The sequence below is a fragment of the Muntiacus reevesi genome, chromosome X (genome assembly GCF_963930625.1).
Source record: "Muntiacus reevesi chromosome X, mMunRee1.1, whole genome shotgun sequence".
Taxonomy (NCBI): domain Eukaryota; kingdom Metazoa; phylum Chordata; class Mammalia; order Artiodactyla; family Cervidae; genus Muntiacus; species Muntiacus reevesi.
The window spans coordinates 98,926,437-98,940,581 of NC_089271.1; the positions used below are offsets into that span (position 1 = coordinate 98,926,437).

A 14,145-nucleotide genomic window follows, 5' to 3' on the forward strand; every position below is an offset into this window, starting at 1 on the left:
CCCCCTCCCAGGGGGATGGGTCGGGTCGGCAGATCATCTTACACATACAGGACAAGCTCTAGGACCCAGGATCTCTCTGCTTCCTGCTTCTAAACTGGTTCGGGCTGTTTCCTTATCTACAGTCTGACTCTTGGAAAAACAAGTTTGGCCCACAACCTTCCATATCCCAAGGAAGTTAGAGTCAGCAGCAATCCAAGATGGGTGAAGAGAGAACACAAGTGAATGCCATTTGCTCTTTATTATTATTCATTATCTTCTGGTACAGAAAGAGACAAAACTTAACAGCTAAACTTAACAATTACAGAGAGAGAGAGAAAGCAGAAGTACAATTGTTTGTTACCCCAGGCTTCAGTGAAATCCTGACATATGAGTGAATGTACAGATTTGCCAGCCGACATGGGTCAACGCATGAATTACGAGCAGTTTAAAGTGATACCAAAATGAATCCATTTCATAGTAATCACGTCTAGCTCAGTTGCACATATCAGGGTTTCCACTGTCACAGAGTCACAATCACAGAGTGAAAGAACAGGTGTGTTCAAGCCTGGGAAAGTGGCATCCATACAGGGAGACAGATGGGGAGGCATAAAAAGCTGTGGGACTTGTCCCCATCTTGAATATCTGTGTTAATGCTCGGGCTGGGGGTGGGCGGGGGTCAGGCACTGGGCGCCGGTCAGAGCTCAGGACAGTGGGACAACTGTGGAGGCACTGAGCCTGAGCGGGTGGGCTGGCTGTTTGGATCTCTTTGTCAGGGAAATTTTTGCTCAGATGAGCCTCACCACCCATAGCCTGGGAAAGGGAAAGCTTGCTAAGTTTGAATATTTGAGGGTGAATGATGGGAGTGGCCGGACTGATGGTGAAATATCTGCTTTACAGACTATTTATCATGATGCACAGTTATATCACTTTAAATTGCAATTTAGCTCACAAACTATTTTATTCACAGAGCAAATAAGGGAGGAGAATGAAACGCTGCCATACCCAGCACGCACATAGTAGAGACAGAACAGAGGTCATCGTGTACACGAAGAGCCTGACATACGAGAACTGCTGAAGGCACAGTGAAGGGATCCATCATATCGTGAGCCTTTTACTGGGAAAAGGGACTCGTTTTAAACTAGATCCCTCTTACACATATGAACCTGAAAATTGACTCAAGGGAAGAATATTGGGAATATTTCTACAGAGGAAGAATCGCAGATACCATGCATTATCTAGAGTTTGGTGAAAAAAAAGTGATTTTTTTTCCTATATTTTGAACTAGTGGGCTTTGAATTAATGGGCTTTTACCACAGTTGCAGGCAGTTTGATTACAGTACTTTTAAATTAGCTAATTATACTGATTAGTATGACTAGAGTTCAGTGGGGAGGATGTGCTTGTTTCTGAATTGGTGCAATCCTGAGATGGAGCTGCGTTCCTTGTCATGCTGACAAGCAGCCTAGACAGCAGCTTGGCTACCCAGCTCTCCATCTTGGCCTTGAACGTGAGGGCACACACATGACACATAACACACACATGCACACTCCTAGAAAGACAGAGCATAGGTGAGTAAGAGAATTTCTCTTAGTAATCTCTCTCTCTCTCCCTCTCTTGGACAAAGGAACAATCTAGAGGCAGTGTTGTTCTTAGTTCTTGTGTGATGCCATTTGGTTGTGAAAACATCAACCACCAGCCAGAGAGGAACCATCTGGCTCCAACTCCTTAGCAGAAAGATGCTTTTGTATCCCAGATTGGTCATCTTCAGGCTAGCAGAAAGACACAGTCCAACAGATTGGGCAGGTTCCTATTTCCCGAAGCACCCAAAAGAATTCACACTAACGGCAGTGGGATTCGCAAGTTGAAGAGGAGGCCCCTGGCCTCTGGGTAAGACGGCACAGTGTCGCATGTCCGTCAGCCAGGGCACAAGGCAGCTGTCCTGGGGCCGCACACACCTCCGCTTGTGCTTTCATTTTGAAAAACCCCAGGTGATGGGGAGTAGCAGGGGAGGGACAAGATAGTGATGCTCGCTTCAAAAAGTCTTAAAAAAATTTTGGTTGAAAACACGTGAAAGTCACATTCCATGGAATTTGTTAAAGCCGTTTTGTTTTTAAATGAAAAATATCTAAATAACCAGCCCGCCATACCCCAAAATCAACAGTCACACATCTTTCCACCAAAAAGAAAAAGAAAAACCTAAAAGGCCCAGGAGTGCTCAGATTTCCTTCCATTGTTGACACCCACAGAACAGGAGCCGGAGGTTGGGGGCACTGCTCCAAAAGAGTGTGTGAGTCGGGGGTCCCATAGGAGGGAGGCCCACAGGATAGAGCTGCTTCATCCTCTTCCAAAAGCTTTAGTGAAGGAGGGCAAAAGGTGGCAACTCTGGAGGGCTTGCTCCAGCAGCTCATCTCAGCTTTCCTGACTCAGGGTCCTGTCCTCAGGCTGCCTAGCCCTGGGAGGTGACATTCCTCCCCTCAGACCGGAACCCTCCTGGTACAAATATAGCCACACGCCGGCTATTGTTTCAGATAAGCATGTGAGAAAAGGCAACGTGCACACGTGTACACACACACACACACACACACACCCGAAGTCCAAAAGCAACAAAAATGTGGCTATCGCAGATTGAACATTGTATCAAATCAACATCCATACAAAGACAGAGTTGGAAAAGATATGTACAGGGCGTTCTTAAAGCCAAATGTGCACCGCAAGGGAGTTATGACCATGGTGTACTGTACAACCTTTTTGTCTAAGATAAACTGTGAGAAACGTCCCAGGGACCACGGAACCCCATGTGGAAGAATGCTGTGAAGCCCCAGAACAGGAGAGCTGGCACCCGCAGGACACAGGCTGGTCTCCACCCCAGGCTGGGCTCCTGGGCATCCCTCCGGCTCCCACCTCAAACTGGCTGCAAACAGTGAGCAGCTCGGCAGGAAAGGGCTTGACAGGGGCCAATGGGAGCAGGCACTCCCCAGCGTCCTCCCTCTGGCTCGGGTCTGTGGGGCCCACTCCAGGCTCTCTGCCCAGTGGGGAGGAGACACAGAGGGCTAAGTGTCCTCTCCCATGCTTCTGGCTTACACACAGGCACGGGCCCCGAGAAAACGTGGGGACTGCAGGGACAGGCCCCGGATCCTCAGGGTGCCCTGGGTCTTCCAACATGGCTGAAGAGGATGGGTCCCAGCATCCCTCATGAACAAAGCAGAGGCAGTGGACACCCAAAATGCCTTTGGGAGGAAGGGCAGGGGTGAGGTGCTGGAGGTCCAGAAGGAGGAAAAGAGGGAGGAAGGAAAGGTGGGATGCCACCTGGTCAGCACCTCTGGCATCAGGGAGCTCTCGAGGTGGAATGGGTGAGGAGAGAGAAGGGAGGAACGGTCCAACTGGCAGGAGACTGACTCCTCAGGTTGAGACTTGACTTCACAGCCCTACAAAGACCTCTGCTAAAATGGGTGCCTCGTGATCTACATATTTCTAGAAGATTCTTCCTAAGGGCAAACTGCACAGGGCTTCCTGGTGTCTCAAGCACTACACAGGCATTAGCTCAATCACCCTCCAGCAGGCCTGTGAGGTAGGGGAAGGATGGAAAACCCAGGCCACAGGGTTGATTTGCCCAAGCTGGCGGCCTCGCTGGGGTAAGAACACAAGCCTCCTTGCTTGAAGCATGTCTCTGGGTGAGTGCCCAGGAACGGAGGGGCCTCCAGAAGTTGTCTGTGGCCTCTAGGCAGGGCCACATTCAAAGAATGAGGCACAAGGCCTGCCTTGGAGAGCTGTTTAGACAGAGAGAAGCTTATCTTCTCAGTGGGTTTTAAACTGCTGTGGTTGCCAATAGACCCTGGCTGTGCACTCTTTTGGGCCCCACAAAAATTTGCTACATTTTTTAAAGCACCACAGAGGAAAAACTGGTTTGGTGCTGAGGCCAGGAGGATGAATATGGAGGGGTGGGGAGGCAGTGTTGACAGTGTCTTTTGCATGTCACTGACACTTAAAGGGCGGGTCACCTCTGCCCCACTGCTGTCCAAAGCCTCACTGAAATGGAGAGGTGGACAGTTCCTGGGCCACAGAAAGGGGTTGCTAAAAACGGACCACCACCTGGCAATGACACAGCATATCCCAGACAGTCCCTCAAACCCAGGTCATGGGCTTCCCCATCTCCCCCACAAAGAAATTTCTAAAATTTCTAAAAGTGTCCCTACACTTTCAGGTCTTCTCCCCAAGTGGGCACCATCATTAAGAAGAAATCAGTCGTCTAAAATTCAAGGTCATCTCAACACACCTACTCACAAAAAAAGGGCAGTTGCCTAAAAGTTGAAGGTCAGAGAGCACAATGCTGAGGAAACCAAGTTCATGGGTTTAATCATCCTACGGGCCAACCTCACAAGGAGAAAACTTCAGCCTTCTACAGCAGCCTGTGGCCCAACCGTTCAAAGGCCACGGGCTCCACAGGCAGGGTTAGCCTTATCTGTTTTCCCGAGGCCATGATATGGCTCAGGCCAATGGGTAGTGGCTTTTAGCCCAGCTGAAAGAGAGCCTGGAGAGCCAAGGTCTGAGGGAGGCCAAGCACAGTAGGACCAGAGCTCCCCTCCAAATGACCTCGTCCCCAGTGTGGAGGGGGTAGCTTGGCCAGCCAGCTCCTGGCCCTCATCCTTCACATGGCCTGTCCTCCTCTCAGGTGGCTCCAGACATTCCTTTGAACCTGGTTGGGAGTGTGGGGTGGGTATGGGGGGATGTCACCCATCTGTGTGAATGATCTCCCTTGAACCCCTATCAGTGTCCCAGGTGGTATCATTTTGTTGTATTGTGTTCATTATGTTATTACTGTTGTTTTTGTTCTGTCTTTGTCCTTGTCCAATGTGAGTGAGGACAGAGAGCACAGGGCTAGTGAGGGAAAAGGGCACTGAGGGCTGGCTTCTCTCCCTCAACTCTGCGGTGAGGCTTCAGACAAACAGGTCTCCGGCCAGCTGCGGGGTCCCAGGGCTCGAGCCTGGGGCCACAGTCAACTGCATGGGGTGATTCCTTTGGCATAAGAGAAGCCAGTCCCTGACAGGAGGGCCAGATGGCAGGGGTGTGGGAGCTTCTGGAAGAGCTGGGCTCTCTGGCCCACGGCTCTCGCCAGGGGGTTTCCATGCATGCATGATCCCTACCCGCCTCCACCTGTCTCTGACAACTGACTTCCTACAGATCCACGGTAAGGAAATTATTTGGCAACGAGGAGGCTAAGGCTGTTTTGTGGTGGCACAGTCTTTAAAAAGTTAAAAAGCAAAAAGGAGGCCCCTGAATGAGGCATTTACATGGGACAGGACACACGTCCCACTACTTGTCTGAGCCAGGGTTGGCCGCCACGATCTCCTCATACTTCGGGGGTGGGTCACTGTAAGACACGCTTGCCTCCTCACTGCTGCTCTCCTGGGGAGCTGTCACCTCCTCATAGGACGGGGGAGGGGTGGCGCTGGACAGTCTGGAGAGAGACAGCTCGGGAAGGTAGAGGGTGCTCTCGAGCCGGACGGTGGTTCTGCACCCCCGACTGGGCCCCAGCACCACCTGTGGGTGGCTCCCTGTCTCCCGATGCCCAGAGGCCTCTCCCTGGCTGTGCACCGTGCCCCGGTACACCATGACCCGGGGAAGGCTGTGCCCTGCGCGACTCGCTAGGTACCGGTTCTGAGCATATGAGGGGTGATGACGGGTGGCCTTCTGCAGCTGGCACCTCCAGATGATGAACAAGGCGATGACGATCAGCAGCGCCACCCCCAGAAGGGGCACCACCACGTACATGGCATCTGAGCTCTGTGCAGGGTCTCGGACTGAGTAGACCGCATTCGGGTACCCCTTCCAGAACTCCATCTGCAAAAGAAGGACAAAGGGCGGCTGACTCTCACATGTAAGCACTTCTGACTTCGGCAGGTAGGGATCAAGTTCCGCAGGGTCTGCGCCTGCCCCCACCCTGACTGGCCTCTGAGAGCTACTGACAAGGCTGTGGAATGCCCTGAGGACTGAGGACAACATGGCCATGAGTCTGGCAGACGGGGCTCTAAGGACAGGTGAGCTGTTCTTATAGGGCCCCAGTGACCCTGCCCTGGACTCAGATGGCTTCCCTTCATTGCTTCTGATCCATCTGAGATCTCAGGGCAGGTGTGGCTTATTCCCGAGGCTAGCTGTCCTCCCAGCACCCAGCCCGAGGGCGGTACGTGCCGTTTTCTCCTTGTCCTCGAAAACCTCCTTGACCTCCTCGTAGCTGCAGACCTCTTCCATGCACTCCCGCTCGATGGTGCCCTGGCGCAGCTCCTCCAGGAACTCATTGGCACGAGGGAAGCGTTTCAGAACCGAATGGGCATTCTTGGCCTCCAGAAACACTGAGGAGAAAGTTGTGCTGAGGCCTGGAGGGTGGAGGGGCCCAGAGGCACCTGCCGACCAGACACAGCCTGGGTACAGAGGCTCAAGGATGGAAGGAAGCAAGGCAGAGCTAGCAGGCAGGACACCCTTCTGCACATGTACAACAGATGGGAGGGCTGACTTTCTCTGATACCATGCTGTATCTGCCGACAAGACTCTGGAGGACAATGGGGCCCTCGTAAGAGGGAAGTGTGTGTTGCATGAGAACCTTGCACATGACACATCTTGAATGTTATAGTCACCAGTGAATACGTCCCCACTATCTTCTACCTCACCTCCAAAAGAGAAAATCAGAGCCTTTATCATAAGGATGCATTTCCCTGTGAGGCTGATGTTGGCATCCCCCACCTGAATGGCCACCTGGGCTGTCGGATGGCCTGGTATCAAGAGTCCTACCCTAGACGGTCTAGTACAAACCCTGGTGCAGGAGATCGGGAGACTGGACACACATGAATCTGAGAGGACCTCTGGGAAGAGGGGCAGCAGGCTCGAGATGGAGAGTCTAGGCCTTTGGAAACTGGGCACAGATGGCCTTCAGCCAAAATGTCATGGAGTGGGAGCCATATCCTCTTATTCCCAAGGGGAATCCCCAGTTCCAGCTGAGCTGACTGGCACCCCCAGAAGCCTGAGCTGAGACTTTGGAAGATGAAAGAAGAGGTGACATCTGCTCCTAGTGTGCCCCTAGAGTTGGAGTTTCTTAGTCCTCATGTCAGGCAGGCCTCTTGGTCCCAGGCAGGCACCCCTCCCTAAACCCCCATGGCCGGCCATGTTAGCTTCTCTCCGAGTAGCCTGGGTAGGCACACCTCTCCAGGGGAGTCTGTGCTCCAGAAGGGTGCCAAAGAGTTGAGAGTGGAAAGATGAGATCCAGACAATTGGACAGGAGCCATGGGAACACCCTCAGTACGATGAAAGCTGGGAAGGCCTTGAAAGGTAGGATAGCACTTTTCTATGAGCCCTAGGCACGGCCCTTCCCCGCTCGGCCAGGGCCCAGACAAACTCACCTGCCATGGCTCTCTGTCAGATCCAGTATGTCACTCGCCTGGCAAAGGAGGAAAGCAGAGTCATGGTGAAATCACACCTCCAAAACTACAGGGTACCCTCTCGGCCCTGGGATGTGACCCCAACCACACTAGCCTGATCAAAGGTCACAGCAGCCCCTCATGGCGCACAACACCCTCTGTGCAGCCTCTCCCAGTCCTGTCACTCTCATCCTTGTCCAAGTTCTCCTCTGGAGCTCCCCGAGGCGCAGCAGAGCCCACAGCAAACCTTCCAGCTATTTCCCCCAAGAACACAGTCTGAGAGTCTAGACCTAAGGCTTGACCTTTTCTCTTTTTTTTAAATAAAAAAGAAAAACTCCTACAGCCTGAGGTTCTGCCTTCCTCACTTGACTCGACGATCGTGTGCACTTCTGACTTGGAAAAGACCCCAGAGTAAAGAGGGGCACTTAGGGAAGGTCCAGCAAGTCAACAGTGACAGAGACAGGACCTGTTTGGGGAACAAAGCTTGCTCACAATGGCAAGTTGCACATACCTCTAAAGACAAGCACGGTCCCTGAAACCAGGCAACGCGTATTTAAGAAGTGGGCACTGGCAACGCTTCCCACAGCCACAACAACCATCTCCAAAGTCACAGCCCAAGCCCAGAGGACCTGCTGTGTTCCTCTTCACCAGACAGGCTGGCAAGGATCTCCTGAAACAGAGTCATCTCTCCTCTCTGTGCATTAAACAACACAGCAGCAGAGGACCTAGACATGGATGGACACGTTCAAAACTGAGCCGCTGGCTAGATGACACGGTTCCTTCTAATTGGAGCTATCAGCCGAAAGCTCAGGAATTATCCAGCCAGTATGTAAACCATGATGGCAGCACACTGTCCCCACCCACAGCATACACTCCCACTCATGCACATATTTCAGAGCACTGGCCAAGCTGTCCACATCTGGGAGCAATCACCCCATGGCTCCCCTCCCCAAGCAGAAGCTCTGGTTTTATGACTAACTGGATGTTAAACACAACGGTGTCACCCATGGGGCTACCCTTTTTGCCTAGGCTGCCAGGAAGTTCAGTGTTAACATTAACCATAAAGCACAGGCTCCCTGGAAGCCTAGCTATTAAACACATATGCTTTCTCCCCTGTGACATGGTATTCACTTTTCTGCTTATGTTTTCAATCTTATGTATATTTAAAATATATCCTCTAATCCTTTTGGCAAACAGGTAGAATGTGAATCATAAATGAAATGAAAACTGAAGGGAAAAGAGCAAAGCTAATATCCGTCTATGGAAACACCATGTTGAGGGAGCCTTTCTCTTGTGCGCCCGACAACAATCCCACCCAAAACTCTTAACATGGGAATTTGTCCACAGACAGGTCTGCCATGGTGAGAAAAGTTGACCCTTGTTGTTTAGAAGAGAGAAGATGGAATATTATCTCAAAATCCTGCTTCCATTCTGGATCTCTGAGGTTCCCCTCAGGCCAGTGCCAGTCATGTGTCTAGGGTGTGGGTGTGGCGTGCCTAACAGCAAGGTTTTTGATTGAAGAAAAATGGAGCTGTTGTGTCAGGAATTGAAAAGAATGAGTAAAGCCTTACTAATAAGTGACGACAGAAAAATACATCTCATTGCTTATCAATGAGAACTGCAGTGTTGTTTTTTACATTTTTCTTCTGTGCAGAAATTATGTAACAGCTTCTAGATAGCTATGCCTTATCCCAAACATACCCGACCGTGGTGGACACACACCCACAGGTATCACAGGCCGACTAGGTTAGCCTGACACCTGCGTAAATCATTAGTTCATTTTTAAGCTTCAGACAAGCCAGTAACTCTCCCAAACAGCTCTGGGGCATGGCCCACTCCATTAACAATTCCGTGACCGCCCTCACTGCTGCTGCCTGAGGCCTCCTCCCCCTCCTTCCCCAAAATTTAGCGCCTGCTTCTTCCCTATAAATACACCATCAATAAGCCGTTACTATGGCAACAGTGAGGAAGCGCGAGGGCTCCACGACAGAGAATGCTGCAGCAGTCACGCACGTATATGTCCCTCCTGCCCCTGGTGGATACTCTAAGGCTGACTGTAGGCCGGAGGAATTTTTAACCCACTCCCCACAGGAACTCAGCTGAATCCTGATGGCCTGGAAAGGAAGGAAGGCTGGGACCCGCCACCACAAAGACCTTCCTTAACCCCTCCCCGGACCGCAGCTGCCCCATCCCAGCACTCTGGGACGTCGGCTCTAAAGTCCTTCGCATGGGGACCGGCAGCCACCGGAGCACCCTGTGTCCCAAAGGTGGCCTCAAAAACGCTTCTCCAAATCCCAGCCCTCTTCATTACCCTCACTCAGAACTGATCACCAGGAAAGCCCTCCGTGATCCCCAAATCTCATGACTCATCAACCCACCCGGCGACACGGAACTCCCAAATGACCCTCCAACTCAAACTCTGGGCCCTCCTCGTCCCCTTTCCACTCATGCCAGCCCTGAAGGTGCCTGTCCTCGCCCACCATCGCCCGCCACCAGTGCCCGCCACCGGCGCACTGCCCAAGAACTCCAGCCTCTGGCCCAGCAGCTGGGTCGGCTGCAGAATCCCTGGCGCCGTGGCCCGGCCAGGCCTCCAGATCCTCCCCCCACAGTGCCCAGCGCCCGGCTCAGGGGTCCTGGACACGGAACTGTGCCCTCGGGGCCGGGGCGCCCAACCCCAGCGGCCTCACCGTTCTCCGGGCCCAGGAGGCGGCCGCCCTGTTTGTGCACGCAGCCCGCCACCTCGCTGCGGCGCCTCTTCCAGCAGGGCCCCTGTCCCCGCCCACCTGCTCCCCGTCGGCCAAGCCCCCCGGCCCGGCCCCGCCGTCTCCTCCCACCCTCCCTCCCCGCCCCGCTACCCCCGGGCGCCCCTGTGGGGCTCAGCCCGCCCGGGCCGAAGTGCGCCTGGAGCTCCCCGCCCCTCGCAGCCGGATTCCCAGGCCCTACCCATTACCTCTGTACCCCCCTGGCCCTGCTCTCCTCTGGGGGCTCCGCTGCTGCCCGCCCCACCCCTCCCGCCCCACTCCCTGCCGCGCCAGGTCTGGCCTCGCGCCCCGCGCCTGGCGCGCCACTCTCGAGCGCCACGAACCCCGCGCCCCGAGCGCCAGGCCGCGATCGTCGCGTCGCACCGCGCGCGGGGCCGCCAGGCCGAGGAGAGGAGAAGGGGTGGGGGGCAACGCGAGCGGGCTGAGGGGGTAGGGCGGGCGGGCGAGCTGGGCCGGAGGGGCGGCGGCGCGCACAGAGTACCGCGCGCCCGCGCCCCACTCCGCCGGCGCCGCCCCTGCCCCCGCCCGTTCCGCCAGGGGGCGGGGCCTGGTCCGCTGGCCCGGGGCGCACCCTCGACCCTCGGCCGGAGGCGCCGGCCCCGGCGTTACCCCCGGGCTCCGGCCTTCGGAAGCCCCGCGCCGCCTCAGGCTCGGGCGGCCGCACCCAAAGCCGGCGCGCCAGGTGGCCCCGCGCAGCCCAACCCCCTAAGTGCCCACCGTCCCGGCTCACCTGTCATTCCAGCCGGCCCGCTCCGACTGCCCGCGGAGCCAAGCGAGGCGCGAGCCGGCCGCCCCGACCTGCCTCGGCCGGGTGCCAGCCGGCCTGCAGAAGAAGGGCCGGGTTGAGGCCACGTTCCGCCGCCCATAACTGGGCGACCTTGGCTTCGTCACTTACTCCCACCCCCCACCCCTGCCCCGGGATGGCAGCCTTCTTTCTGGTCAAGTCTGGGAAATGGGAAGAATCCCGCCGCCCTCTCTGGGGACTGCCGCGAAATAAAGGAAGAGATGGGCTTGGGGACTCTTGGGGCACAGAAATGGGCGAGGATGGAATCTTCTGGGTCTTCCAGGGGAGCGCCGGGTGGGGGTGGGGGCCCTCAGGAGGCCTCCCTGTGGGAGGTTCAGTAAGACCGACCGACTGGACGCTGGTGGCAGAGGGTTGATACAAGTGGGGGAGAACCCAGGAGAGGTGGGTGGCTAACAGACGGCAGGCCAGTTCGGCAGGCCAGTTCTGGGGCCCAGGCAGCCAAAGCCTCCCAGGAGAGGCCCATGAGGCCTGCTGGATTCTGGGGGGCTGTCTTTGTTCTCTGCACCTATGGAGCCCAGCCCCACAAGGGAGTTGACGCATCCCCCTAATTTGGTGTTTGGGGGGCATAATGAGCCTGGAAGACGGCCCCCGGAACTACCCTCGCCCCCCATTCCAGGCAGAGAAATACCTACCTGCCCTGGCTGGAAAGCTTCCACCGCTCAGCTGCTTCCGGTTCTGCCCCGGGGGCGGGGAATGGCAGAAAGCAGCCTTGGTCAGGGCCTCGGTCCCCTCTTCCTCCCCTTCCCCCACCCCAGTGGTGCTTTCCTTTCCATCCCTGCCTCCTGTTTGCAGAGTCCTCCCCTGGCTGGCTTGCTCTTCCAAGGCTGCAAGAGCCTTCTTTGCTCAGCACAGACCATCTGAACCCTCCCCAAGGAAGGCAGCAAGGCCGGCTCCCTGGCCTGTTGAGTGGACTTCCACGGAAAAAATCAAGATCACCTAGGATTGCGAATGGAGCTCCTTTAGGGCCCAGAGGGCTAAGTATGTTTTCAAGGCACCCTGAGTTCGAGATCCTGGGCCCTAGTTCGTGGGGAAGTGGTCTGGTGCTCTTCAGGACCACACTTCCTGTGTCCCCTGGTCCTCCACTGTGTCCCCCATCCTGATCTTCACAGGTGACTTTACAAGCTTTCAGGATGAGGTGACGGTCAATGGCTTTCAGCGTCTTTCAGCAGCCCCAGCTAAGCTTCCGGATGCAGCAAAGCCAGACTACTTCTAATCCCCTCTCTGCCCAGAAGTCCTTTCCTTCCACCGTCAGCCTCTGTGCACTTGTATTCATTCTTCCTAAGGAGCTCAGATGACATCTCTACTCTTGAGGTCTTAGGGATTCTCCACTCCCGCCTTGTGTTGATTGTTCCATTCCAGCTCTCTGTCTGCAGAAACTATAAATGTGGGGCCTTCTGTGAGTGCCAAGGGCAAGAAGGAATAAGAGCAGGGAGTCTGCAGCATGCTGCCTGGGTCGTCTCTTGGCAGTACCACAGATCAGTTCTCAGCAAGTGTCTTTATCTGTCTGCATCTCAGTTTCCTCATCTGTCAAATGAGACTGATGATAATGGTACTTGCCTCAAATGGTGGTTGTGTTAGTTGCTCAGTTGTGTCCGACTCTGCGAGCCCATGGACTACACCAGGCAAGACTACTGGAGTGGGTTGCCATGCCCTTCTCCAGGGAATCTTCCTGACCCAGGAATCGAACCCAGGTCTCCCACGTTGCAGGCAGATTCTTTACCATTTGAGCTACCTGGGGAGCCTTCCAATGGTGGGGAAGAGGGCAAATTGGGATAATCCTAGCAAGTGTGCCTGTTGTATGAGTTTGACACATGCTAGTTTTTGCCCACATCCAGCTGTGCTGTGTTCTTTGGTTGCTCACTGGCATTGCACACTTGCCTCTTCTATCTTGAGGCCAGGGACCTTGTCTATTCATGTGTCCCTAGCATCCAACAGAGAGCAACATCCACAGCAGGCTCAGTAGATTCTTGCAGAGATGAGGCAGGAGAGGCTGGGGTACAGTGAGGACCTGGAGTGGGGGTCAGCCTTCAACTTACCATCAAGATATTGCCCCAAGAGCACCAGCAGCCCCAGATCCTGCATCCTCCCCGTGGGAGCCTGTGTCCTGGCTTCTTCCAGATTTTGTCTCCCTCAGAAGACTTTCCATCACCCCTCAGGATGGTTCCAGGCTCTCCCAAGGACTGGCTGGGGAGGGCTGCAATCTTCCCTCTGGCCCTATTTGTAAATCATGGTCTGAACAGCCCCCTTTGCACCAGGATGGCAAGGACTTGGATACTGGTTTCTCTGCCTTGGCCAGGCACTGGGCAGCTAGATGCACTTCGAGGGGTTTTCTTTATCCAATCAAATCACAATTCCTTTATAACCTCCCCCAGACTACTTGTACAGTTCAGATCTTCATTGTCTGAATTCTAGACCTGCTCTGGTCTTCTTGTGCACGTTCACTTCTCCTCCATCTCCATCGAATTCAATGAGCAACCTCCCTTAGTAGGTTGGTGATCTCAACAAACACACCTTGGTACACATGGAAATCACATGTGTAGGGTACATTGTGGGATGACCCAGCTTCAAAAAAAGTGTACAGTACAGTTGCTAACAAGACACAGAGATGGCAAAAGGTAGATCATATAAAAATGCCCAGTACAATGCAAGAGGCTAGATATTCCACCCCAACCTGATCCAAACCTCTAAACTGTCTCCATTTCTGATCCAGAGCCCATGTGGCAGGACTAGGTCCATGGATGTTGAACCAATGGAGTTGGACAGGTTTCAATGTCTAGAAGGGTTCCCTGTGTTTGGTTCAAGACTCTGCTGTCACCATTTAAAATTATTAATACTTTTTGAGTAAGACATCTAAGTTTTTCACTGGGCCCATCAAAGAATATGGATGACCCTGCTCATCAAGGACATTCCCAACATCCCTGAGGGTCCCATCCCAGGGTCTCAACCACCCAACCAGTCTTTGACTCTTTCCCTCCTCCCTTCTGCCCGCATTGGCCGGTCTCTCCTTTCCTCACCCCTCAACTTCATCAACTCCATCATCTTCCTCGCTGTGGCCTCTCCCTTTGGCTGAGAAAAGTACTCGCTTCCAGTCTCATTCAACCCTGGCACATGACTCTCTACCCCATTGTCATCCAGCCCAGAATTGAGCCCTCCTATGAGCTCTGTTGCCTGCCAATCTCTTATGTCCTCACCACG

At 54.3% G+C, this 14,145-nt stretch overlaps 1 protein-coding gene across 3 annotated transcripts; it reads right to left on the reverse strand.

Annotated features, from left to right (window-relative positions):
• Positions 1 to 229: 229 nt before the first annotated feature.
• On the reverse strand, positions 230 to 10,524 carry PRRG3 (proline rich and Gla domain 3). 3 transcript variants are annotated; one of them, XM_065916234.1, is made up of 5 exons: positions 10,469 to 10,524; positions 7,895 to 7,915; positions 7,366 to 7,403; positions 6,215 to 6,324; positions 230 to 5,815 (listed from the first exon to the last, which is right to left on the reverse strand). In XM_065916234.1, exons 3-5 carry the CDS (start codon positions 7,370 to 7,372, stop codon positions 5,288 to 5,290), a joined length of 645 nt encoding a protein of 214 aa, XP_065772306.1. In that variant the 5' UTR covers positions 7,373 to 7,403; positions 7,895 to 7,915; positions 10,469 to 10,524; the 3' UTR covers positions 230 to 5,287. The 3 variants fall into 3 exon arrangements, with proteins under 3 accessions (XP_065772306.1, XP_065772303.1, XP_065772305.1); XM_065916231.1 differs by having other exon boundaries at positions 6,164 to 6,324; XM_065916233.1 differs by lacking the exons at positions 7,895 to 7,915; positions 10,469 to 10,524 and adding an exon at positions 10,071 to 10,142 and having other exon boundaries at positions 6,164 to 6,324.
• Positions 10,525 to 14,145: the final 3,621 nt, after the last annotated feature.

Excerpts from the sequence above, each read along its gene's own strand:
- PRRG3 (XM_065916231.1), bottom strand. Across the intron at positions 5,816-6,163 it reads TCGAGGACAAGGAGAAAACG|ATGGAGTTCTGGAAGGGGTA; the intron begins GCACGTACCGCC and ends CTTCTTTTGCAG.